Source organism: Gasterosteus aculeatus, chromosome 1, assembly GCF_964276395.1.
Source record: "Gasterosteus aculeatus chromosome 1, fGasAcu3.hap1.1, whole genome shotgun sequence".
NCBI lineage: Eukaryota > Metazoa > Chordata > Actinopteri > Perciformes > Gasterosteidae > Gasterosteus > Gasterosteus aculeatus.
In genome coordinates this window covers 8997933-9023988 of record NC_135688.1, presented here as the reverse complement: position 1 = coordinate 9023988, position 26056 = coordinate 8997933, and the positions used below count along the sequence as shown (strand labels likewise).

General features: G+C 43.6%; 1 protein-coding gene across 4 annotated transcripts; it reads right to left on the bottom strand.

Annotated features, from left to right (window-relative positions):
• Window positions 1-700: 700 nt before the first annotated feature.
• On the bottom strand, window positions 701-25258 carry mcamb (melanoma cell adhesion molecule b). Of its 4 annotated transcripts, XM_040170767.2 has the most exons (17): window positions 24850-25258; window positions 6855-6979; window positions 6531-6762; window positions 5862-5932; window positions 5683-5770; window positions 5416-5595; window positions 5077-5207; window positions 4819-4954; window positions 4611-4726; window positions 4139-4271; window positions 3806-3933; window positions 3426-3567; window positions 3067-3117; window positions 2279-2308; window positions 1755-1878; window positions 1093-1204; window positions 701-984 (listed from the first exon to the last, which is right to left on the bottom strand). In XM_040170767.2, exons 1-17 carry the CDS (start codon window positions 24911-24913, stop codon window positions 982-984), a joined length of 1866 nt encoding a protein of 621 aa, XP_040026701.2. In that variant the 5' UTR covers window positions 24914-25258; the 3' UTR covers window positions 701-981. The 4 variants fall into 4 exon arrangements, with proteins under 4 accessions (XP_040026701.2, XP_040026709.2, XP_040026717.2 ...); XM_040170775.2 differs by lacking the exon at window positions 2279-2308 and having other exon boundaries at window positions 24850-25247; XM_040170783.2 differs by lacking the exon at window positions 3067-3117 and having other exon boundaries at window positions 24850-25247.
• Window positions 25259-26056: the final 798 nt, after the last annotated feature.

The following is a 26056-nucleotide window of genomic DNA, read 5'->3' as shown; positions in this document are numbered from 1 at the left end:
GGCGTTATATTTGTGCCACAATCCTGAGCGCGTAATTGTAAGTTTTGAGCACAGAGAACTATGTTGTAGCAAAGAAAAACATCCCGTGCGCGCAGTTTACTGAGGTGCCCTCGCCACAAACTGGTTTTCTGCGCGCAGGCAGCCGTTGCTGCGCTCGCTCCACCTCTTCACGCTGCGCTCGCTCGACTTGCAGCAGCGTTACATTTGTGCCACAAAACCAACCAATCAGAGAATTAAAGAAGGTCCATTTTGATTGGCTGTTGGTCTCCAATCACAACGCTTCCTAAAGAAGACGAAAACGAGTGATATTAGAAGTCCGACCAGCCACCATCAGACATGACCGAAGCAAATGATGAGAACACCAAATGTTTTAATCCAGGCCATTAGCATTTAGCACAAATGCTGCAAACTTCAACAACTCGCTGAGCTTCCGCGATGCTGTAGGTAGTTCCTTCTTTAATTCTCTGATTGGTTGGTTTTGTGGCACAAATGTAACGCTGCTGCAAGTCGAGCGAGCGCAGCGTGAAGAGGTGGAGAGAGAGAGCGCAGCAACGGCTGCCTGCGCGCAGAAAACCAGTTTGTGGCGAGGGCACCTCAGTAAACTGCGCGCACGGGATGTTTTTCTTTGCTACAACATAGTTCTCTGTGCTCAAAACTTAAAATTACGCGCTCAGGATTGTGGCACAAATATAACGCCATAGTGGGGGGAGTATTCGGGGAGTTACGTCAGGGCACAAATCTCATTAAAGCTCATTCCAACAGAACGCTTTGCTGGATGCAACAGGCGGTAAGCAAAAGCTGCAGCACAGAAGCACCCGAGACCCAGACGGATAATAACGGACCGGCGACTTCTCCCCGTGACATAACTGTGGGTCACGGGGGCTGGGGGCCGAAGCTGGAAGGGTCGGGCCGGTCTGAGCCTGAGAGGGAGGTACGGGAGCAGCCTTCTTCACATCTGTACATCCAGGTAGGCAGCGTCCTTCACTGCAGAGGGAAAGCACACAAGTTAAAACGCAATAAAAAACAGAGCGGTGCCATAAATCACACATCATTTCAGGCCGCGACCCCTTCATTCCAACAGCAAGTATCTACCTGGTTGCGGGGCGTTTGCTTTTCCCCGTTGACCCCAAGGAGCACAGCTTCCTCGGTGTTGTCGTTCTTCATCTCCACCACGATGTTGTCTTTGCCCGACTTCTCTTTAGTGCTGCAAAACCAAAGAAAGTCCTTAATGCAGGAACCATACGCACTACATACTTCCACCATGCCGCCGAAACAATGACAATCCATTGGTTGTTTAAATTGACCTTTTGGACACAGCGGGGGGAAAAAAAGATTAGTTATAACATGTAGCATGTATTTAAATTGTATTTATATAGAGCTGAATTATAGCTAATAATAATAATAATAGATGACAGTTGCGATTTCTTTGAGGCGACATAAATGTTGTCCTTGCCTGCGACCCAATATGATATTCATACTAGTTCAAAGGTGTAAACAATGCATGTTGGCAAATGACCACTGACCAATTCGAAATCTCCTCCGTACGAAAATATCAAGGAATATCATTTGATATTAACTTGTTATCTTAAATTTCATTTTGTAAAGAAAAGTTTTCAGATTGAATTGACTCCACCAACTTTCTAAACTGCCATCTCCAGATGTGACGAAGCTGATAATGCATCTGGTATTTAAACACATTACATCTTCCCCCCCCCGCCCTGCCTCCAAAACGAAGGTGTTCAGGTCGTACTTACAGGCTCTGCTTCCCGGACCGCCCACAGATCTTTCCCTTCTTGTAGAGGAAGTAGAGCACACTCCCCAAGACGGCCAGCAGCAGGATGCAGATAATGACGACTGCAATGACGACACCGGTGCCCTCTGGTGGGGGAGAAGCACAACGACGACAGGGGTTAGTCACTGAAGACGGATTACGCAAGAGGTGACAGCATGAGGCGGGACAGTGGGATACGGGACGGCATCGTGCAGCATTCCACAGTACGTAGGAACAGTAAAGGCATTTCAGCGGTGTGTCTAAAGAGAGAGCAGCGCCAGCATCGTTCAGGTGACCGTCATTCAGGAGTGAAAGGAGGAGAGCTGTGCGTGTATACTTATGACAACATGCACAGGGAGAGGTGAAGATGGACAAATCAATGATGGTGTGACATGTTTGTTCATCAGAAGAAAGGCGAGGTCAGATGAATGCTGGGCAGAGAGAGAGAGCTGTGGAGAAGTGAAAGGAAGCTTCATTTAGGGAGTCTTCAACAGTTAACATACAAACCTTTCCTGATTTTCTTTGCTGGGATTTTTGCTTTGAGAAAAACCACATGGGAACATTTATTAGTGCTCATAAGTTTAATAAGTTACACACACACACACAAACACACACACACACACACAAGCAGTTTAGACATTCAGCAAAAGACTGAACAAGACAGAGAGGATGAATGTTTTCGAGAGGATCCTGATTGTGAAGCTAAAAAGCTCTGCATCTAATGCGCTGCTGCAGTCATTCCCCGCGGCGTCAGGCATAATTCAACCAGCGCTTCGCCAGACGCGACGAGCTGGAAATATTCTGGCGTGAAAAGGAGGAGAGAGAAAACAACACACCTAATGGGAGTCACCAGACTCGCTCTGAGTGCTTTTAAGCATCAGCTGCCTGCTCGAGTCACACTGACGCGTGTGTGTTCGTGTTTGTGTACCCGGGACGGATCTTCACGCCGTTGTTCTGCAGAATGCAGAAGGCCAATTGTGTCTTTTAAATTGGGTTTAATGGATTTATCTTCTTCGAAAGAAACCGAATTGGCAGATTATTCGTAAAACTCATTCAAAATAATCGTGTTCTAAAATAATAAAAGGAGAACTGAAATGAGTCACTGACAGCAATGACAGTAACATGAAAATCTATCGATAACACTGCGACAATCGCTGCCGCTTCAGGTGCTTTGGACTTTTTCTTTCTTGCTCGCATTGCTTCTGTCTAAGCACATAATGCCCTTTCCTGCGTCTCCCCCTCTCGGGTCCGTTTGCCGTTGGCTGGAGTGATGCGAGGGACGAGAGCGATCTTACCTGTGCCAGTGGTAGTTGTAGTGGTGGTTGGTACGGTGGTGGTGTGTACGACTGAATTCAGGTAAAGAAGCAGACGGAAGGAAGAGGCTTGTTAACACATGGGGTGAGTAGGGGAGGGGACGGGGGGGAGCACATATAACAGCCGCACGACTTTGCAGCGTCCCGTCGCACACGGTCGAGCTCGATGGACTCGATCAAAGACTAAATAAACAAAAGTGACACTGACAAGAATGGCAGGAACAGGGAAAAACGTGGGAGGGGGGGGGGGGGGGGGGGGTTAAGAGAGAAGGACAACAGACAAACACGAAAACACAACACAAAGGGTGGTGTCGGAAAGCGAATCCGGCAAAGGAACGTACTGGCTTTAATGTTGAAGGTCAACGAGTCTGTGCCGAGGGCGTTGGAGGCCTTGCAGGAAGCCGTGATGTCAGAGGTGACATCGATGCGGACCACGCTCATGACTTCACCCTCACGCTCCACTTCAGACTCTGCTTTGAGGATCTGGTACGAACACGATTCAATTCAATTTATTGTGTGTAGCACCAAATCCCACCAATACGAAAACCTTTTTGCCTGTAACATCCACAGAATTGTAAACCACTTTGTTGTGGTAAAACTCACCAGTTGGGGTCATTTGGGTTTAAAGAGTATTAGATCTAATCAAATTAGGACACATCTGAAAAGAAGTGCCTTTCTGCTGCAGCGTAAGCTAATAAAAATGCTCTTCCCTGTGCTTTACCGTTCCATCAGCGGTGATCCAGATGACACTTGGAGTAGGGAAACCTCTGACATTACAGCTCAGATTTACTGTGGTCTCAGAGCTCTCCTCCATCTCTGTGTGGTCCGACTTCATGATCTGTGGTGGTCCTGCAAAGAGACGCAAAACTCTGTGATTGACCATAACTACCATAGTAACAGTTGCTGACCCACAGAGACCTTCCATTAAAAACTGCCACATTGACCAGAAGAATACAACTGAAACTAAAAACAAGAAGGAAACAGTATACATTATATTATTAGGATATTTCTTGAGGAATGAAGCCAATTAAATATGTGTGATGATGATATTTACCTTGGACTTTGACATTAAGTGTCCCGTTGGTCTCCATTCCCTCAACAGTCACCAGACACAGGTATGTCCCCGCTGAGTCAAATGTGACGTTCTTAAGGATCAAACTGTGGCCCCTTGAAACCTCCTCTCCGAACTGCGCACACACACACATACACACACACACACACAACGGGGCACAAAATGCACGTTTAATACAAATGCATAGATATGACGCAGTACATTATCATTAATAATTCAATTATCAAATTAAAATTCCTATTTTAACTGAAAAAGTATTATTCTTTGACCAATGTTCACTACACACAGCTTAAAATAATAAGACATTTTCTTGTAGTCTTTTCCAACACAAATATTTTACTATAGTTCCTGTTTGGCCACCTGTTACACTGAAGCTACACAAATGTTTCACTGCAAATTACAAAATGTTGCTGCCGTTTGTGTCTTTGTTCTGTGCTGCATGGGTGTCGGAGACCTTCATCCAGACTGTCTCTGTCTGGAGAGAAGAGAGGGCGTTGCAGGTGGCCGTCAGCTCCCCTCCAAGGTCCAGCAAAACGGTGTCTTCAGGCACCACGACGGCTGCATCGAGATCTACAGGCACACGCGCAGAGAGAGAAGGGATATCAAACCGGGCAGTCGCACGGCTGGTACGTTGTATTCATCGTGGTCACGTGTCTCCTTACAGTTGACGAACACAACGGTTTTTCCTTTGATCTCCTCGTAGGTGTCCGTGTCCATAGAGATGCATTCATATACTCCATTACTTAGACGGGTGACATTATGAAAGACCATCACATTGTTTTCTGGAGTGTAGTCCTCCTGCAAGAAGCCAAAATGATCTGATCAACATGATCTGAAATTTAGTTGAAACTATGAAAACCAGGAAGTAGCAACCGTGCGGGTGCATAAATAATTAGCAAAAAAGGGCTTGATTCTCTTACCCCATTGTGATGGAACGTTAAGATTGAGGACGGCATATTCCCGTTGCCACGGCAGTGAAGCTCAATGGAGTCCCCTTCCTTGATGATGCCCTTTGGTGACTCCACCCAAACATCTACAGCTGTAGAGGGGTCTGAAACCGAGAGAGGAATTCAAGCCGGACCACAAACTTGAAGTTGTAGAAGATGATTCTGATTCCCACATCCAAACAAGGCAAATCATCGCAACCAGTCTTGTAAAAATCCATTGTCCAATTGTAATTGTTTGTCATCCATGAGAAACATGCTATTTGGTCTGATAGTAGACCAGGATAGTTATTTGATGTCATTTATGACACTCACAGTATACAGTGATGTTAATAGCGCTGGTCTCAGTCATCCCCCATCCTGCAGGGACAAAGAAGTTGATCTCGCAGTAGAACAGATCATCTTTGTCCTCCTTCTTCACCACCATGTTCAGCTCACTCTTGACAGTGAAAAGACCATTGGATCCCAATATAGAGCTGGGCACCACCTCCAACACTGGAAAACAAGGAAGAACAGGCAAGGAAATGGAGAAAAGGCCGGTGTAGAGTGCAGAACGTTTTTGGAGATGTAAAGCCATCTCACCACCCGGAGCCGGGCGCACCGGTGTCTTGTTTCTGTACCAAGTGATGTTCGGCTTGGGGAAGCCATTTTTGACCTCGCAGGTCCCAATCTGGGAGAGATGATGAGAGGAGTCCAAATTCAAGGAATGTTTTCTAGCCTAATATTTAAATCATTATGTTTTGGTTTGAAAGCTTGTTTACCTTGGAAAGGCTGTGTTCATTAATTGAGAAACCCGTCTTCACACCCTCGATGGTGGGAAGGTCTGGCTTTGCTGCAAAGAAAATAAACACCGAATTAAGATCTAAGGGAGAGAACATTTTGTAATTGATGCTTGGGCAGCTAAATGTTGGTAGTTGCAAACAGTTTTAGTGTCTTAACAAGTTGAATATGTAAGATGAAGTGTCATTGGACACACTGGAAGGGACTGAAGGGTAATTCCTGTAATGAGCTGAAGTTTAGGATGAAGTGAAAATGTTGAAAAATATTGAGCGGTAAACGGATCGCTGAAAATGTGACTCTTTGAAACGTCAAATAAAGGTGACAGTGACCAAGAGTATATCAGTTTGTGAACATTGTGGCACGTCTATTATGTGTGACAAGTGGAACTTTTAGTTAAGTTAAGAGTTAAGAGTATTTCTTAGGTCGAGTTGAACCTGAAGATTAAAGGTCAAATGAGCATTTAATTATCATTAATTTGGAAACTATTTTAAAGTCTAAATTAGGTTTGTAGCTGGCATTGTGAATTAGTTTATAAAGACTAAGGGAATTGAAAAAAAGTTATATTTGGGCACACATATATCTGAAGCTGGCTCAATAACTATGACACTTATTCAAACCATTAAAACAAAGCATCTCAGCTTGAATCTTACCAAACACCTTCAGCGTTGTGCGTCCATTTGCAGTCCCTTCTACAAGATCTCTGATGGAACAGATAAATTCCACTCCGTCGTCCACCTGCACATCGCTGATGGTCATCACGATCACTCCGCTGGCAACGGTACCATTCACACTCATCCGGTCCGTGAATTGTGTGCCTTTGGTTACCACCTTCATGCTTGGGTCCTGGTAATAGAGGCTCTGCTTCTCACCCCTCTTTGTCACCTAAAGGTTTCGAGTACAAACACATAAAACGTCACACATGCATAGACACACCATCCTCTGTTTACGCGTGCATCAGGATTGCTACAACTCACGTAGAACCACTCTATGATCACGTCGCTGACGCCTTCGGGTAACGTGAACATGCAGGTGATCGGGGTCGTCTCTCCCTTGAACACCTCCACTCTGTCCTCCATGCTCACCTCCACTTTAGCCGCCACTGAAAGAGACAGACGATGTATAACTGTTCAACGTTTTCTGTTTTATCACCATCAACTTTATGTTTGCTCCAAAACACAACGTATGTGTGCGCTTCTTTCTTGACAAAAAGAGTGCCAGTCAAAGCTCAAACGAATTACTGTAATAGGATATGGAAAGGGTGATGGGATTGTCCCATTTGTGAGTGCTTCATGGTCTCTGGTTTAAAAATATGTAATGGAAATATTGGGTTAGGTGGTGTGGGGGGGTTAACTCAAATAAATGCCAATACCAATGTAGTGACAGATTTTCTTGAGCCACTCTGTAGGGTGCGGGAGAAAATCCGGTTCCTCACCCGCTCACACAGAGATTACAAGTCTTTTTGTTTTCTTTGGGTTGAAGTTCCTGTTTATTTAATTATATATTTTATGAAACACAACTCCATCTATATTCCGTTCTTGCTCTCTCTGTGCATCCTGGTAGCGGTAAAAACCTTGCAATCTCCCCGTCACCCATGCATCATTACCCGCACTAATTGCACCTGTGCCCCCATATGTAGACCGTCACACTGCCACCCGTGGCCAACCGGGGATTGGCTCCCAACACCAAGTGGTACACAACATCCTGAATGGCTCCTACAACCAATATATCTGCTTTAAGCCAATATTGGCCAATACACTATATGAGCCATTGAAAAACATAGAGCCAATTAACCTTCATTGCAGTGATCAGGTTGTAACACGACTGAACCTCATAGTTAATAATTTGAAGTTTTGAAGTTAGTTTTATGGTGATAGATAGTATTCCTGGCATACACACCCCAGTTGACGCAAACTCAAAAGGAGGCATTGAAACAAACAAGAAAAGAGGAGAAGCTCATGAAGGGTCAAAGGGAAGAGCGTGACGCTATGACAGGAATGAGAAGCCCACCCATGTCCACATTAACGCTCTGCATTCCACCGTGTCACCCTCTCCCAGGAAGAAAGGCTCAATTTACAGGCAGCACAGTAGCCCCACTGTTCCCCCACGCTGCGTCTCTACTGACCGAGGTGGTTTTCCCCCTTCCAGGGTCTCGAGCCATCCTACTAGTCTATAGGAGGGAGCCCCAATCGCACTTTACATCGCAGTGTGTCATTAGATGTACGAGATGCCGTGCAGAGATGTGGCCTGAAGGTTACCAGGCCGCCAGGTTTGATTTAGGATTTCCTGACTGTTCGTTGTGCTGCTGAATGTAGCTGTTCTACTAGTTTATGTCAAGGGCTGCTGGGAGTAACGTAGATGTGGTTTGTCTGTGTCCTGCATCGACCTTCTTTTAATCCTTCAATTGAATCCCAACGATGACAGACGATACACAATAAAGGCTCATCTCAGGCGAACACACACCAGACACAAGGTTCTTTTCTTTGACAACGCATATTACATTATATGTTTGGAAATTCCAGGAATATAGCTTCCACGGTGTCTCATGGTCTTCCTCCGCAAATCAACCTTGCTTATTTTTCACAGAGACAGTTGCCATCACAAGACACAAATATGGTGCTTGGATAGTTATGATGTTCCACACTTGGGCTAATCTCCAGAACATGACTATTGGGTTTGGTAAATAGAAAAGAAAAACCAGAGAGTTAGAGCGAGACTTTCAAAGAAGGAAGAGCTCTTTCTGTCCTTTTGACAATTGCTCGTTTGACCAGATGCTCGAGTCGGTTAATGTTGGCACATCGTAGGTGCATCTGGTCGCAGCGCTGGGAAGCTAGCTGGGAAGCTAGCTAAGCGCAGGCCGCCAGCTCTTGATTCAGCTATGCTAAGCTGCCTGCTGTTTTTACTTTTTATCAAAATACAACAAAGTTGACAAATATGAAATCTGGAGCCTAGCGTTTCTGTAAAAGGTTGATTGTTTCACATTTTAATTTGCAAAAAAAACAGTTTGTCTTTCAGACCAAATAGGATTCTATTATTATATGCATAGCCTTGTAATACCATAAGAGCCGGGATGCCTGCTGATGGTCTTATTAGCAGCAGACACTCCTTTCCTCCTGGCATCTCACTCCATCATCATCTGCACGGGCAACAAACATTCACAGCATTTGCCGCCAAACTAAACCTGATTGCTTCTTAATCTGCATCGACAATAAACATGCCTTCGCCTTCTTTCCCGGCTCTCCCTTCCTCTGTTTACATCTCAACCCCCCCTTTGCTCTCCCACCTGCCTCCCCCTCTGTTGTGTGCTGCTGTTTACCGCCAGCTAATGTAGCTGGACGGATGCTTTGCTGTTAAAGGAATCCAATTAGTGTCTTCAACCTAGACATTTCCTGGCCATTAGCGTTGGATGGACAACGCTGACTCACTCGCAGCATCCAATCCCCCCCAGCCGAGGACCCCCACCCCCACCCCTAGGATGAGCATCGGGATTCAGAGGGGAAAATCCAGATCTACCATTTAGATCGAACCAAATGTTTCACAAACTCTTCCTTTATCCTGTCTGTCAGCTGGAGTCTGTTTACTCAGAGGAATCTCAATCAAATCTCATTAGTAATTTGACCAGCATTCATCTCCGCAGTGCATCAATCAGAGCTGCTGGCACTCCAAGGCCTCAGATCGATCCCCTCTGAGGATGGGGGAGCAGATGTTGGAGTCCATGAACATTTGATAAAAGTTCTGAATCAGTATGAAAGAATAAAGCCAAACATTCCTTCCTGAGAACAGCCCGCTATGGAAAGGGGCGTCCTCGCTATTTTTATCATCCCCTTTAGCTAACAGTATTCTTACACCTGAAGAGTGTGTGTTTGACCCGGGGAAAACTATTTGCAGAGTCTGGGATTTCTATGAAGAGAGTACAATGTGCTCTGTGCTCCATAGTAAATATTTACAGCTGACCCTGAGCGGGGGACATTGTGGCAAGTTGTGTGGCACGATGTAAAAGTTACAATTATTACATGTGCATCACGAGTAAATTAGAGGGAGGGGGATTTGGCTACACTAAAAAGTCACTGCCCCATGAAGAGATGCTCCAGCACACATATGGTCCCACGTATGCTCCTTGAAAATGTTCTGGCAAATATATAATATACAGTGCATGTGATATTGTCATATAATGTGTAAGAGAAACCTAAAAAATTGTGTGACATAGAAAACACTTTTTCAACACAGTTTATTTGATCACAAATACGCAAATAAAGATAAAATGTACCATTCATTGCAGTTAAAAGGAATATCTAGCTTTGATTTATGACGCTTACTGAGTCTGGCTCACACACATACACAGAAATGCACATATTCTTCCATCTTATTTAGTATGTCCGCACCGATAATCAAGCCTCTGAGTTAAAGGTGATCCCTCTACAGAAATAACCCTAAACCCCAACCTCCCTGAGCGCTGATCCTAAAGGGTGGATTGTATAGAAAGGCACTGCAAACCTATGGGCACTTCAAGATAACACAGAATAACGCTGCTGTAAAAGGAGAACAGAGCCAGGATAAGATAATCTCTTGGGGGGTGGGGGGGGGAGTCAAAGACATTGTTGCATCTAAGTCAAAGCCTTTTGTCAGAATACACAATAGGTTTCTGTCTTTGCAGAGCGAAGATAACAGAACTTCCTGCCAGACTCGCAGCTATGTAATCTCTTCATTCAGTCCTCTCAGTACAAGAACAAAGAAGAAAACCTCCCAAAAAACAAAGAAAACCATTGTCAGGTGATCAGCAGAAATCAGGATAATTTATGCCCAAACATTCATGACTACGTATTTTGAACAGACGATCAGGTTAATTGGGGACTTTAAATTGCCCGTAGGTGTGTGAATGTGAGTGTGAATGGTTGTATGTCTCTGTGTAGCCCTGTGATTGGGTGGCGACCAATCCAGGATGAACCCCGTCTATCACCCGAAGTTGGCTGGGATGGACTCCAGCCCGCCCGCGACACTGTGTGCAGGATAAGCGGTTTGACAATGGATGGATGCATGGATGGCTCTGCCGTGTGCAGTAGACGGACGAGGTGAAGCATGTGCTTGTTCAAAGGCCCGAATCTGTTTTGACTCTGTGAAGGCTTGAAGCCATGAAGGCTTTAGTTGACAGGCTGCAGTCGACCTGCTCTCTCTGTCTGTGTCTCTGTCTGCCTGCTCTGGCAGGCGGCCCAGACCACAGATGGTCATTTGTGAGGGAGAGGAGAGGCGGACGTCCACCCTCAGCACGTTAACAGGCATCCAACCCAGATTATCGTCCTTTAATCTAACCGGCTGGCAGAAAGGCGGCGCAGGTGCACAACATGGTCTCACAATGACTTGTGGAAACTTATGATGCAACAAAAGCAAACTCCTCTGAAGGGATTGTTGTTTCCGTTCAACGGCAATTAAAGCAATGACCTTCCGTCTTTCCTTTACAATAAACGGTTCTCTGTGCGATATGTGGGACACTGATGTAGCGTTACATGGTAGCAAATTATTTGCTATTAAAAAAACAAAACAGTGGCGTAATATCTACCTAAGCAGAGTACTTCTCCCTTGGTGTGTGTTGTTGTGTGTTGTTGTTGTTGCTCTGTTGCTGTTGCTAAGCTCTATTTACTAAAAAAAAGAGCAGATAAGGTGTCATATAAACAGCATTACATACTTCAAAAGGTTTTGATTAATACAGAAATGTTATCTCTAATAGACGGGGCTGCAATACAGATGAAAACACCAGTGAGATGTTTAATACAGCACACAAAGTTTAAAGGCTCAACAAGCGACTTGGTGATAAAACGGAAACAGGTAATTAGTTGATCAATGATCATGGGAATGCTCAGAAAATGTCATCGTAGTGACCTGATGACATTTTATTTTCTGGGGACCACAAATATACTGAGCAAACAGGCCCGAGGTCCTCGAGGTAGACTTTGCACACTAAAGTACACGGGGACGATGTTGGTGATGTCATAGTCTTCAACGAATCAGATCTTTGGTTTGAAATGTTGGGCCCGTAGTACCGTCCGTTTATGTATCTGCAGTCAGCATGTTTATAGGTGTTGATAAGTTAGATTTTATTTAACTTTAAATGTTACACATGTGAATATGTGGTGTTTACACTAAACAAACAATAACCTGCAACTGTGCCGTCATAATGAGGTTATTTAGTTATTCCACTGTAGTAAGACAGAGAAAGCCCAAGTAAATATCACGGCAACCTTTTGAATAAGAGTCGATTCCTACTCAACAGGAAAATGTTGCCTTACAAGGAAAAAATATCTGATTAAAGCAGAGTCGCTGTGATGTGGGAGTGATGCTCTGTTATCAGAAACACACACCGAGGAGCCTGAGCTGTGTCTAACCGACCGAACCACAGCACTGGAGTACACATCACTACATTGAAACGTTTCGGAGCACATGACATATACCCAACAGCTGTATTTCATTCACTATTTTCCGACCACTTACTTCAGTGAAGCAGCGTTTTTTTTTGGTTCGCTCTAAAAGGAAATATCCAAAAGTCCTTCAATTGAAAGAGCGAGCGTGCCGTTTTGTTTGCCTCACATAGTCCACAGAACCAGTTTCCTCTAGAAACAAATGTTACGGTTTTGTATTAATATTTACATACTGGTGATCTCCCTGCTTAGACTCCAATTCATGTTTAATTCACTTGTGACATTTCCTCTAAAGATAACGCCGAGGCTTTACTAAACTAAGGCACGAAAGGACCAGCAGGTTTATTAAAAGGAAGTAATGATAGAGGGACAGCAGAGCTTCCTCTCTGTGTGTGTGTCTCTATTTGGACATGAACCCAGTTTTAGATGCCAGACCGCCCACTGGCTCAACGTGTCAGGTGGTAACACAGCTGAGAAAAAATAACAATCACATTCAAACATGATGTTAGGACTTCCTAATGTTGTGGTCCTGACGGAGCACAGTGTGTATGACTTTTAAACAAACATTTCCCCCCCAGACATGATCAGAATGAAGCGACAGCTCAGGGACATGTTTCCAACCCCGTCACTTCTAACGATAACAATGGCCTATCAAGCTTGTTTGCTTACATGATACAGCAGAATTAAAGTGCGCCGACCCGACTGGCACCAGAAATAGCAACGCTGCTTGAGGACAGGGTGAGACACAGAGGGGAATCATGGGAAAACAAGCGCCTCAGTCGGGCTTCTCTCTGCGTGGATGTACTTAAGAGAGTGAAGACTGAAAGTTGTTTTGAGCGAGCAAGAGAGGATGTAGAAAGAAAAGGCCGAGGTGGGAGGAATCAAGCAGGGTGAAGAGCGAGAGCGTTTGGTTCTCTGACATTTAGCACACTAATCCCTCAACGGCATTATTACAGCATCTTGCAGGGAGGAGGGCGAGAAGAGAAATACAGTTGGACAAACTACTGCTTCTTGACCTTCCACTCACGTTCCTCCTGCAGGATGTGAATTATGTGCCTTTTCTTTTCACATAAAGGCACCTTTTACTTTAAAAGGCAAGAATTTATTCAGCAGTTCTTGGATTGATGCCAGGTATGCACAACTGGTATTAAAATCTGGTAAAAAAAAGAGAGGCATTATAAATCTGACTGGCAGGGGAGCGGTTATGGCCTTTGCAAATGTTAAATTGTTATTTTTTAAATAACAATCTAGTAGATAAAAAGACCACAAACAAGACTCTGTGTAAGAGATACAAATTAATAATGCATGAAACATTTACAAAATAAGCAAGTGTTTAAAACACCGCAATTTCCAATCAATAAAAAGTAAAGTCTGAAGATTCAACGCATTTAGTAGAGTTTATGCTTCAAACTATGATAGTTTATGAGGCACAAATTTCACAGAATTAGTTTACTCGTTATTGGCCCAAACTACTCAGCCCGTGAGAACAACCGGAGAACCATCTAAAGCCTGCGGGAATGATGATGCTTACGAATTATTATCTTATGAGACGCCTGTGTTGCAAGATTTGCATTGAGCCAAATCCAATTTAACCCTTACTTTTGATGCTTTTTTTGTATTCAATTTTGTCTTTTGCAAGTTCCTAAACTTTATGGTGGTTCATTACTGGCCCTTTATCCGACTCTGTAGGCACATATTATGAAAAGTATGTAATATTGCTATCAAGTATAAGAAATGTTGTCTTTCTTTCAAAACTTCAAGCTAGTTTAAGGGCAAGAAATGCTAAAATGTCTTGTTTGTGGTAGACATGTTTGAGGGATGGGTGGGCGCAGCAGCATTCTTATCCTCCCCGCAGAGACACAATGCCAGAACAGAAGCTCCTCTTAGTTTGGGTCAACTCTGCTTGGCTGAACGGTCTAAAGTAATGTTATGAGGAACTCCTAATAAACACCATGTACACTAAAGGCCTTGTCACATTTTCATCAATCAAATTAGTCCTGTGACGCATCGTAAGGCCATTTTCACACACACACACACACACACACACACACACACACACACACACACACACACACACACACACAGGGCTTTTGGCTTTAATCTGCCACTCAAAACAAAAATGATTCTCAGTGACTCATGAATCCCCCAAACATCTCCGTGCACAGCAGCCACATGCATCCATACACTCAACATGAAGCAGGGTTTATAAAGCCACGAATGAACCACTGAATGAATAACTAAATAAGCGTGATATTGTACAGCTATTATCTTTCAATACAATAAGTACATATGCAATACATATTGTGTTTTGCTATTTTAAAGAATAAGCCAACAATCCTGTGTGGATGGGTTCTTTAGATCATTTATACCCTCTTTGCTCCACAGTGCATAATGGCTCCCAGACCAGGCTCTTCGACCCCAGTGTGTTTTATTCTCCTTCATGAATATGCATGCTTACTTATGCTGTTTACTTGCATTAGCATTCACCAGTGGCCGTTTACTAACGAGGAGTCTGGTGACCGTACGAACATTGCGTCCTGTAGCTCGGACCTTGTGCGGGGTGGATAGCTCTGTTTCTGCTACGTTGGCTGCACACAGTAACTTCTGAAGGTGGGAGGACCGGCCAAAAGCTCCAAATAGAAATAGCTGTTGTAAACTTGACTCTGGGGAATTACAGGAGTTTCAAGTGTGAATGGATCGCGTTCACATGTGTGCAGATTAGTAAACCAGATGTAGTGTCAAATTACATGTTTTCATGGTAATTGAATGTGAACATTCACAACTTCCATGCATAGCTAAAATTAGAAATAAATCATTTATGGAAGAAAAATCAACCTTTTTTTATATACATTTCAAGTCCATTATTAAACAAAACGACAAATACACTTTTTCAAAATAAAAGGTTTTCAAGAAAAACTGAAAGCTCCATAGTAAAATAAATAATTGGATGCAACCCCCATAAGATTGTACACAGTGCTGCTCTGCATGAGGCCCGTGAGGAGTCTAGGTGATGCTAAGTACTTTGTTCAGGGACAATGAGATGGACAGTGGCAGCTGCAGCAACCAAAATGCACATTCCCACGATGCCTGCGAGAGAACCAGGTCAACTAGTCACAGCGACCCGCCAGACACTTTCCCTAACACACACTATCTGATCCCCAGGGTGCTGGAGCCAAATGTCGGCAGTGTCCACTCAACATGCCATCAGAATTAACGATTTCCAAAAGACACAGGGGACGAAGCCTCCGAAGAATGTAAATACAGAAGAGAGGATCAGAGTGGACCACACAGCAGGAGAGAGGGGGAGGACGACACATTGGTCTCTGATTTATCCTGGTGATCTGACGCTATTCCATTTCAACAGGCCACCTGTTGTGCAGATCAGACGTAGCCCGGTTCCCAGCACGCCGGACTCCAGCCCATGTTTCAGGGGGCCGTGCTTAAGTACTAGTGTTAAGACATGGCAGCCAAGGTGTGGATGTGGACCTTTGCATGATGAAATTCCCTCTAACTGGACCTCGCTGGATATTAATTCAATACCCCTTGTCCAAAGTTTCAATCAGCTTGAGTTTACCTCCTTCCCAACCAAACAGAAGTGCTATTTTCTGTTTCTTTCATCCACAGAACACAGCCCTGAAGATCCAGTCAGAGGAGCCGCACAGGTTCACTGACCTGAGGCTGATCCATCTTTGTTGAGCAGCCTTTTGGTCTTCACCTCAACAGTTACACTCCAGAAAGAGTTCACCCTGTTCTCCAGCCTTTGATATACTACACTTGACAAAGAAACCTACTCTTCTCAAGTTTCTCTGTCCCCACGCCTCCTTTACACGAGTACATGAGGTGAATACATGACTCACGACTTCACGGTCATCTTCCCATGTCCAAAGCAAAGACACCCATCATATTAAAAGAACAACATTGGTCAATTACTCTCACAAATCTATGCCTGCTTGCATTTATTTTCCTGAGTGTTTGAGTGAATCTCAGAGGGCCATTTCCTCCTGCCTGCTCCCATAGTGGTACAAACGCCCCCTCCATCCTCTTTCCCACGTTCCATATGACAGAATGGACTCCATATCAGCTACTGAGCAGGCCGGAGTAAAACAACATGCTTTGGAAGTATGGGAAAGGCCAACCAGGAAGCTGTTTTTTTCCTTTTTTTCACAATGCTAATTGTGATGGTACAGAAACCCAGAGAGACAGAGAGAGAAGGATCCCATGACATGGCTGCACAAGTATGAGATGTACGATGCTTGCTGCTAGCATATTATGGCTAAAGATAGATGGCAGATAAACACACCGAAAGCTTCTTCCCCCATTGACTCACGGGATGACGGCAGCAGGTAATTTCTTTTTTGGTGGACACTGCAAGTGGCAATAATGAATTGACAAATCTTTTAATGCAATTTTATTTTTCATTTGCCACCCTTGTGTATGTGCACACATACATTTTTGAAGAAAAAGCGAAAATGTGTGTTTGTTTGATACAGGATTACCATAGTTGAATATCATATACAAACTTGCATTTTGAAATAAAAACTGCGCATGCCGTATATCATGCATGTCACATATGTAAGATCTCGTAAAAATGGTTGGTCAACGTCATGGAATTTAGTTTTCCTTTTCCTGAGAAAGGAAGTGGTGACCTAATACTGCATTCATGCCCTTTACAGAAGGATGGATGGTAGAGATGAGAATGACTCCCGTGTTTACAACTTAGCATGACGGTTGTGTGGATCACATTTGGTCGAGTCAGACTTCCATGACATCGAAAAAAATAACCCATTATATAAATAAAGTAAGGATTACAAATTCATAAAAAAAGGTGAAGACAGCTTCTAAAATCCTCACATGTCTGGATGTGAACAACAAAAATGTACCAGCATTAATGTAAACTCATTTCTAGCTCCAATGTTTCACTTGCCAAAAGCTTTATCTAAAATATGTCACATGTTGTCACCTGAGGTCCCGGTTGTGAGCAGCATGAAGAGGTAAGATATAAAGCGATGGAAACAATGTCCCTCCTTTTGACCCGTTTGATCAGCTGTCTCTGCTTGGAGTAGGCTGATGAAAATGAAATAACTGAAAACGGATCAAACCAAAGAAGTTAACTCCAAACAGCGCAAGTAGTGTGACTAAACTCTGAGCAGCCACAGCAAACACACCAGTCTGCTCTGTGGAGTCAGCAGCACGGTGTCATGGCTGAGGACTGACAGGTTGCATTAGGTTTAAAAGGATCCTGATGTGCATTAGATCAGCATGGAGCATTATTTGAGGAAAACAACATCCATTATTAAGCAGGGTGTTGAACTATCAGAGAAAGGACAGAGATCCTGACAGGCCTCCAGTCTCCACCTAGACCTGTGAAGCTCCCAGAGGACAACTTCAGAGCAAAAGGATCCTCTCAAGCTTTGTAGCTAAAAACTCAGATAGCTCTCTTCTCTTAAGATCAAGCTATAGTATAGCAATGGGAGCTCAACACAATTCAACTTAAAAAAGCCCATGTGTATGGACAAACACGCCAGGCCAGACTCACATTGTAGACCAGTCACGGGAAAGTGCACATAAAACGCCACAGCAGAAAGGTTGAACAGAAATGAACCTGCAGCACTTAAGGAGGAGATGTTTGTAGATGTTTATTCACATCAACAAACTAACATTTCATTGGGATTCATACATTATAAAATACTTTCTTATAGTAACATTCAACATCAGTCAAAATCAGTCAGAATGTAGAAAAAAATAAAATACCGGTAAGCTGATCTTCAGTTTCACGTAACAAATTCAAAGCACAAGTCTGGGTTTTTTTTCCATCTCAATGCTGTAAACTGTGCACATCAACACAACTGAGTGTGTATCACTTTGGGAAAAATCAATCACACAGCGACGTTCTCACAACTCCACGTGCTCAGCATGCCACTCTCTCCCACAGCCAAGTCTGCAGGAAAAAGCCCATCAGGCCATATCTGGTTACCTTCTTATCAGTGCCAGATAACAAGTACGGATGATCTACATTAATATCTTATTATTACTTTCAAGGATGCAAGAAAGAGGGAAATCTCCAAATCTTAAAATAAATGACGGACCAACATTCACCATGTCGGGAGTAAATATACTTTCAGGGTTTATAGTTAGGTCTCCCTGTGCCGTCGGTAGGTATTTATTTGTGTGTACGTGTTCGTCTGTGTGCTTATTAAATATATCATCTCATCCAAATTGAATTTGGCACACATAATGTTATCATATTTCGTTACTAAAATAGTGTGCGGCAAAGAGTGTCATTACTCATCTCATACAGATCTGAAGAGGAGGACAACAAACACTACTCAAAAAAGCATACAAGCAGCCGCTTACAAAACGCACAACGTCAAACTATTTACCTTCAACCTACACAAACATAGTTGCAAAATAAGAACAATTAACACTTGAGATACAATGAACGTTAGAAAGAAAAAACAACAGTGTGGTTATTGTTTTTTAGGTGATAGTTTTGTAGTTTTGATGGATTTAAGTTACTGGATTTCCTTACAAATTGAGCAAAGAGATATTGGTGTTAGCTACGGAAGTGAACTTTTGCCCAGATTTCACACATGAGGCCCACACATCACACATCCCTTACCCCATCTTACAGTGTGAATGGTGTTGATTTCTACGTTTAAAGCCTAAGAATGATCACTATTTCTTTAGGCTTAACCACCACGTAGAAGCCCCCGAGTCACTGTGACGGACAGAAAGGAACAGCTGGCTCCTCAAGGGGCCACAAAACAACTGCTGGAACAAAGTGAGAAAAAAAAAAGATTTTGGAGACAATAATCCCAGATCTCAAAGTGATGTCTGTAAATAGAATACTCTTAATGGAAAAGAATAATGGAAAAAAGCTATATTTTTTATATGCCTGTCATCTTATGACCCACTCTACCTACTGGGATATGGAAGGTTAAACTTAAAAACAACACAACTACACACATTTAAAATTGAAGTGAATCGGTTTCAAATTGTATGATTATATTATTGTGATACAAAGGTAAAAAAGAAGGAAGGAAGTTTCCTCCTGTGGGCTCTCCCATTAACACCAGTAACATAGCAGCTGTCTGGCCCCTAATTAACAACACATTACTGGAGCTTCATGACTGATGGTAAAGAAGAGAATAGAACAATCACAGCTCTTCCTCTGTTATCAAAACTTCAGATTAAGAAAAACGCTAATTAGTTAGATGGCACAAAAACCCAAATTACAATTTTGAATTGTGTATCAAAGTGAGCCAGAACGACATGAGCCTATTTTTCTTAACTTTGCACTGCTTTAAAAGACTATTGTAATAAGTATTTAAGGGTGTAAATGGTTGGGGGGGGGGGGTTTGCATCACTTGACCGACAACCAGCGGCCACGTTCCTCCTGCTCCTCTCCAACACTTTTTACACGACCACGGGGGTCCGCTCAGTGATCCCCCGAGTGATGTTGATGTTTTTGGCTGATGAGAATTTGTCTAAAGAAAAAAGAAGCCACTGGCGGTCGAGAGTTTATCTCAGTACTGATAAAACATTGTAGAGCTCGATTTGGTTTGTTGTTGCAACCGTGACCCGAGTTTAACTACCAAGAGTGGAGTGATTATTATCACTGCATTAAACTCAATGCGCTCAGTGTGCAGAAGTCTAGCAGATCATCTGAAGGAATAGAGGAACAACTATTCATATTAAATTTACAATTACATAGGAAGTCATAGTTAAGTAATACGCCTGTGTGACCTAAACAATAATGGTCACTTCATCCACATCTGCTCTTCATTTCATATTCATGTGAAGGATGAATAGGGTTGAACCAACAGAGTCAAACGGGAGCTGAAAGTTTAATTGGATCAGCATATGAGCTTTCTTTCTCCAAGAAAAACCAAGTCTCCATGACCTGCAAGTAACCTTTAAATTCCTGTGATACTGGTGCAGTGAATTGTGCTGTGAATACAATACGTCAGTGAGAGAACACCTAGATCCTGCTTTACTTCAGAGTTTACAAGGTTCCCACCTTCAGAACACTGAAGAGAGGAACCGTAGACCTAACAAAACCCTTCATCCTGTTGGTTTTTCACTTCATTCTAACTGTTGGGGCTTTGAAAGTGCCACATTCACCCGTAGAACTCCTCAGAAAAGTTAAAAAGAAAAGTTCTACGGTACGACCAAAGAATATTCCTTTTCTTAAGTAGGACAAGAAAAGAAAGGCTTTTAAAATAATTTATGTCCCGATTGCCGAATGTTTTCTGGTGAGCTCGACCCCTTTTGGCTCAATCTCTGGTTGATGAAAGGATCAGCTTTTCTCATTGCTGAGGCTCTTGCGCTTTGTCCTCATTACCCTGTTTTCTCCGGGACTCACTAAGTAAGTCCTAAGAATTACAACATTGTTGAGAAAATTGTTGTGTATATAAATAAATCTGCCGTGACTGTGGCTGAGGCCACGTAAAACACAGACATAAATAGAGCAAGACAATTGATTAATTGCTGTCTGAATGGCCACAGGTTGTGCATTAAAGATAACACACCGCAGAGGCTTAATCAGCGATCTGCACCAAACAACATTTGGCTGTATCTTTGGCTATTAGTCCAGCTATTAGTCACCCCCTTCAGTCACTCTGTTTTCTGTCTAATAGAAGCAATATGCCGGAAGACGGGACTTTAAATTCTTGTGGTTTTTCCGAGATGTATTTTTGGTTTGATGACTGAAACATCTTCATTTTCAGCCAAAATTCAGTATACGAAAGTAGTAAGTTATGTAAGTATGCAAAACAACTTTTACCACAGCTAAGATTCTGTGGTGCTGGGTGGATGTTGGGGTTAATTAGCTTAATAAATACATTATTTCAAAATTGTACAGATAACCCTACTTTTCACCAAAATAACGCATGATGAAAACAGACCTCTGTGTGTGCGTGTTTGTGTGTTGTGTGTCTTTACTTGGTGTTCGCAGCTGTAGGTGGGAACAGGTGAGAGCCGGCTCTTAAGATGCTGTGCTTGCTAAAGGTGATGTGTAAATTGTCTGATATGGACCTATTCAGCTTGCCGTTAATTCAACAGCAATACATCAGAGTACACTGTCCAATGTGCGCTGAGGCCGCTCCAATATGACTTACAGATAAAATGCCTCATTGCACATCTGCAGACGAGGCGACTAAGGTGGTACTGCTTTCAGTTGAGCACCACTGGTGATGCATTTCCCATTAAACCAAAGTAAGTGTAGTAAGATTCTTAAAATTGGACAAAAACCTCAACAATATTTATTTCTGAAAGCGGTTTCCAGTTCCAGGATCATTACAGATGTTGGCCCGTTATCAAAAGTTTGAAATATTTAAAAACTGTTCCTCTGTTCTGATAACAGAAAACTAAATAAGGCTGAATTTGAACTTCCTTCCTTCCGTTTACACAGTGAGATTGTTGGGACCAAACGCTCTGCCAACAAAAAGGTGTTGATATTACGATACTATTCTATTGGTTCTTTTCCGGAGCTACGTTACACAAACACTCTGCGAACGCACACAAAACGGCCCTGATGACAACAGCACCATGTCCTGGGAGCTTTGAACCGCCCCCCCCTCCCTCTCCATCACGTGTTTGCTATATTGACCCAGGTAATGGTGATAATGGATGTTATTCTCATCAAAAGGAAGATCAAACAGTGAAGGGAAACTCTTTGCATCTACAAAGTATGCTGCCAAGTGCAACGCCCCGAGCCATTAGGATCCATCCCACCGGCCAGGGGACGTCAAACGCTTCTCCACAAAAAGAAGATAGCAAATAAATATAGCTTTTCTTCTGCTGAGGCGTGGGATACTGCAGGGAAGATATCATTTTCAGATGATCTCCAAACTTCAACTTCATCTCCATACTTGCTGCGGTCTAATTCTATAGAAAGATACTGAACACCTCTGCTTTCAAGAACAACTGTCAGATTATACACATCGCATACAACGTTGTTATTATTAAGTAACTCACTGGGCTTTTTTATGGTACAAGATTAACACTCCGTAGCCTTTGTACCGTTTCCTCTCCAGGTTTAACTGGGGACCTGGATTATGTTCCACTAATCCTAACAACCGCAAATTCACCAAAACAATTGGGACTGGGAAGTCTGTTGCACGGGAACACGTGAAGAGAGCGTCTGAACCGCTGGAGGCTTTATTTCAGAACAGAGATAAGGCACCGTATGCCTGTGACGGACTTTCTCAGCACGAGGACCCGGTCTGGGGTCGGGGGGATTAGGTTATGAATTGATCATTCGGTGACTCATTGGAGAATATTTAATACTGTACCTAATACATAAATGTATCTTGCAACAGAATATGTTTGTATTACTTTTCATTTCAATAAATGCAGTCACAGACGTCCTTTTTCTGCTCCTTCCTGCACGGCAGTGAGCAGTCCTTGCTGTGGATATGAGCTGGAAAAACGGGTCTGAATTTTGGGGACGTCCCTTTGAAACGCGCTCTACTCTGCTGATATTCTGCCAGATTACTGAGTCTCGACTTTCAGTGCCGTGGTGGAAAACACAACGAGGGCATTCATCGCCTGTGACCGGATCCCTTCTTCTATCGGGCACACGGAAACGAGGCACGGCCCCCTCAGCCGCGGCGCGAATGGATGACCTTTAGACGAGCGAGGTCTTGGGCGGCTGCTCTTTGGCCCGCCTTGATTAGCTGATGTCACAGGAAGTGAATAGTATCCATGATGACGGTCACTACTGCACCACGTTTTGTCTTTCCTGTGACATCATCGGGGAGGGGGGGGTTGGGGAGGCGCGGGAGACGAAGATCTGGCACGATCTCTCGTTTGTGCAGCGTGTGCACATACATGTGCATGTAAGCCTTTGCAGATCCGGCAGGCCTGAGTGGTTTTCAGCCAATATCATAAAACGTTTGAGTCAATAAATACTTTTAGATTTTCAGTGACAGAAAAACAAAGTCATTACAACAGCAGAAGACCACGCTGAAAGTATGCCTCATTGTTTCCAGGTGCTATACGTGATATTTGGAGCATCTCTTTTAGCAAAGGCCCTGTGAGATTTAAATCTCTAGTGAACCAGATGGGCGTAAGTGGTAAAAAAAAAACAACTAAGTAAGTAACACAATGAATGTCTGGGTAGATTTGTATTGGTTGTGAAGGGCAGCAGCACAAGACCGGCAGAAGTCCAGAAGAGGAGAACAGGAAGTGAACTTGATGAGAGCAGATGGTCAGGCTGAACTTAAACAGGAGATCGGCACAATACAAGGGCGAAGTGGGGAAAGGTTCACGTGGTGAAGAACAAAGAGGCGTAAGGAAAGGTAAAGATGTGGGCAGAGTGGTGATGTCAAGAGAGCAGAGGAGGGAAGTCTGCCTCACAAAGGGGGCCTGAGGAAGAGGAAGTGGTGGAGGATGGGGAGCTGGTAGGGGGGCGGGGGGGGGGACACATTGATCAGTCTTTTTGAAACAAACACGTAAATGCACAGTGACGCAGAGGAAACTGGTGGCATGTGACTCTCACCCACATACCTCATACCCTCTCTTCTAAAAATAAACATCAATCTCCACGTTTACCAAGTTACCATCCAACTTGTTTCTCACGCAGCGGATTTAAAGAAGTACTCTGATGACCAATCAAAAGGGGTTGATAAAGCGCACAGGTTAAACTTTCCTTTGGGCTTCTCACTCTGAACCTGTGCGGTGAGCAGCCGAGTCCCACTCTGGGAATGTGTTTGCCTGCGTGTCTCCATGTGTGATAGAAACACAGCTCGGTGCCCGGACAACGCCGAGCCACTTGATCACTGCTGGCAGCAGACGAGAGCAGACAGAAAGCAGAGGCAGAGCTCCCTGACTACAACCGGACCTCTGTGGACCGTCGCTGGCTAAAAATACACGCGTGCAGCGAGCTGGCCATACCCAGCTTCATATGTCATGGACATCAGCAAAGTATGACATTGTACGTGAACGTGTGTTATGTTTGTTCACATTGGAACGTTTTACATTGTAATAAATCAGTTCCTAAAGTCCTGACAAGTTTATTCAGAACATCCCGAGTTTGCATCCCTCCATTGTTATTAATGACACATCCTGCAAACAACCACACGCATTCACAGCAAGGCGTTAGGAAACTGGCACATCCACTTCATAACATCATTTCTAATAAAAATCGGTTGACGTTGCTGATTTCTTTTATTAATACAAATATCTTTCCTCTGCACTTTCAGAGAGAAGTCTTTTGAGCACATCCACCCGGGATACAACCAGCTGCAGGCTTCTACTGAGAGCGCAACAAGCACGAGGGGACTGCACAGTATCACATCTATTCCGTGTAAACACCTCTGGGACCGTGAGCCCGCTGCAGGGAGCAACACTTGCAGAAGCCAGTTCCGCTCACAGCCCGAGGCTTCTCCTCCTCTGGCTCAGTCGCGAGTCATCAGCTGATTGTTCTCGTGCATGATTAAAAAAAGCATCACACTCATCGCAGTTGTATAATTCCTACTTCCATGACAAACTTCTCCTCACTCAGCACCCGCCCTGGTTGCTTTACAAACATTTTGCAAACATTTCTCGGGACACTCACCTCCCCAGGTGGATAAAAGGGCCAGGAGTCCGACGAGCAGAGAGACGGTGTTCCGTGCAGCCATGGTCCGTACTGGAGAGGGTGTGTGCGGTGTGTGTGCGTGTGCGTGTGTGTGCGTGGAGGCAGTCTGACATGGAGCGGACCTCCTAGAGATCTGCGTGAGAGGAGAAGCGGTGCAGCGCGGGGAGGCAGATGATGCGGGCAGGAGGTCCTGCCGCTGCAAAAAATGTCGGTGTGTGCGACTCCCACACAATCAGAGTAAAGGCTGAAAAGACCTTTTCTCTCCACACAGGATTTGGTTGACTGAGTTAAACAACTTGGTTTCTATTCATTTTTTTTATGTGGATTTTTTTTAGATGAGAGGAAACAACGAGTTCATTGTCCGAGTTCTGAGGTCTGTGTGACTGAGGTTGATATTTTGTGCAGCGTGCAAAAAAAGGAGGAACTAAGAGCAGCAGGAGGGCGGAGGTCTGCAGCGAGATCTATTATGAGTTTATCAGTTATAGAGGGCAATGGGGCGTGGCCCCACCCTGAGCCACAAAAAAAAAACGATAATTTTTTTATTATTATATTAAAAATACATTTTACAAATAGTAAATATGTTTCTATTTGCGTTTTTGAAGCATTGAATATACCCAGTATTATTTGTAAATTAAGATATCTTTAACAAGTGCCCGTGTGTGTGCTTGGTGACCTCTGTCTACTGATGATGATATCAGGACTGCTGTTTACTTTGGTGTGTTGGGCAGGATCAACATGAGACATAATATGACCTTTTGTGGAACGGACCCTGGAGGATGTGCAGTAAATTTAACTCCACGCCGAACTAAACCTCCACCTGTTCCATGGTGAACTGATGAGGCTCTGCATGTTTTGCCGCCAACTCCTTATCTTTCACAAAGATGAAATATTTAACACTTTACGGCTGAGCAGGGCACCTAAAATATCAAAACACAAACATGTTCTGCTAGTTATCGTGCGCATACTACATTCATCTGCACAGTCCAAATAGTGAATGAATATTGGGATGATGGATAGTTTTTTTTCAGTACATTGGTGATAAGCTCAATTTGTCTTAAAAATATGTTTTTAAATTATACTTTCATAAGACTTTACTAAACAGAAGTAGAGACCAATACACCTAAAAACAAAGACACTGCAAAAAGAAAAAGGAAAAGTGTCTCTGGTTAGTCTTTGATGATTTTCA

What these genes read in the sequence shown, in the direction of transcription:
- mcamb (XM_040170767.2), bottom strand. Translation starts at nt 24,913, where the DNA reads ATGGCTGCACGGAACACCGTCTCTCTGCTCGTCGGACTCCTGGCCCTT. An exon ending in TAACGTTCCATCACAATGGG is followed by an intron (nt 4,955 to 5,076) that starts GTAAGAGAATCA and finishes GGCTTCTTGCAG; the next exon opens with GAGGACTACACTCCAGAAAA. An exon ending in TACAACTACCACTGGCACAG is followed by an intron (nt 2,309 to 3,066) that starts GTAAGATCGCTC and finishes TTTTTCTCAAAG; the next exon opens with CAAAAATCCCAGCAAAGAAA.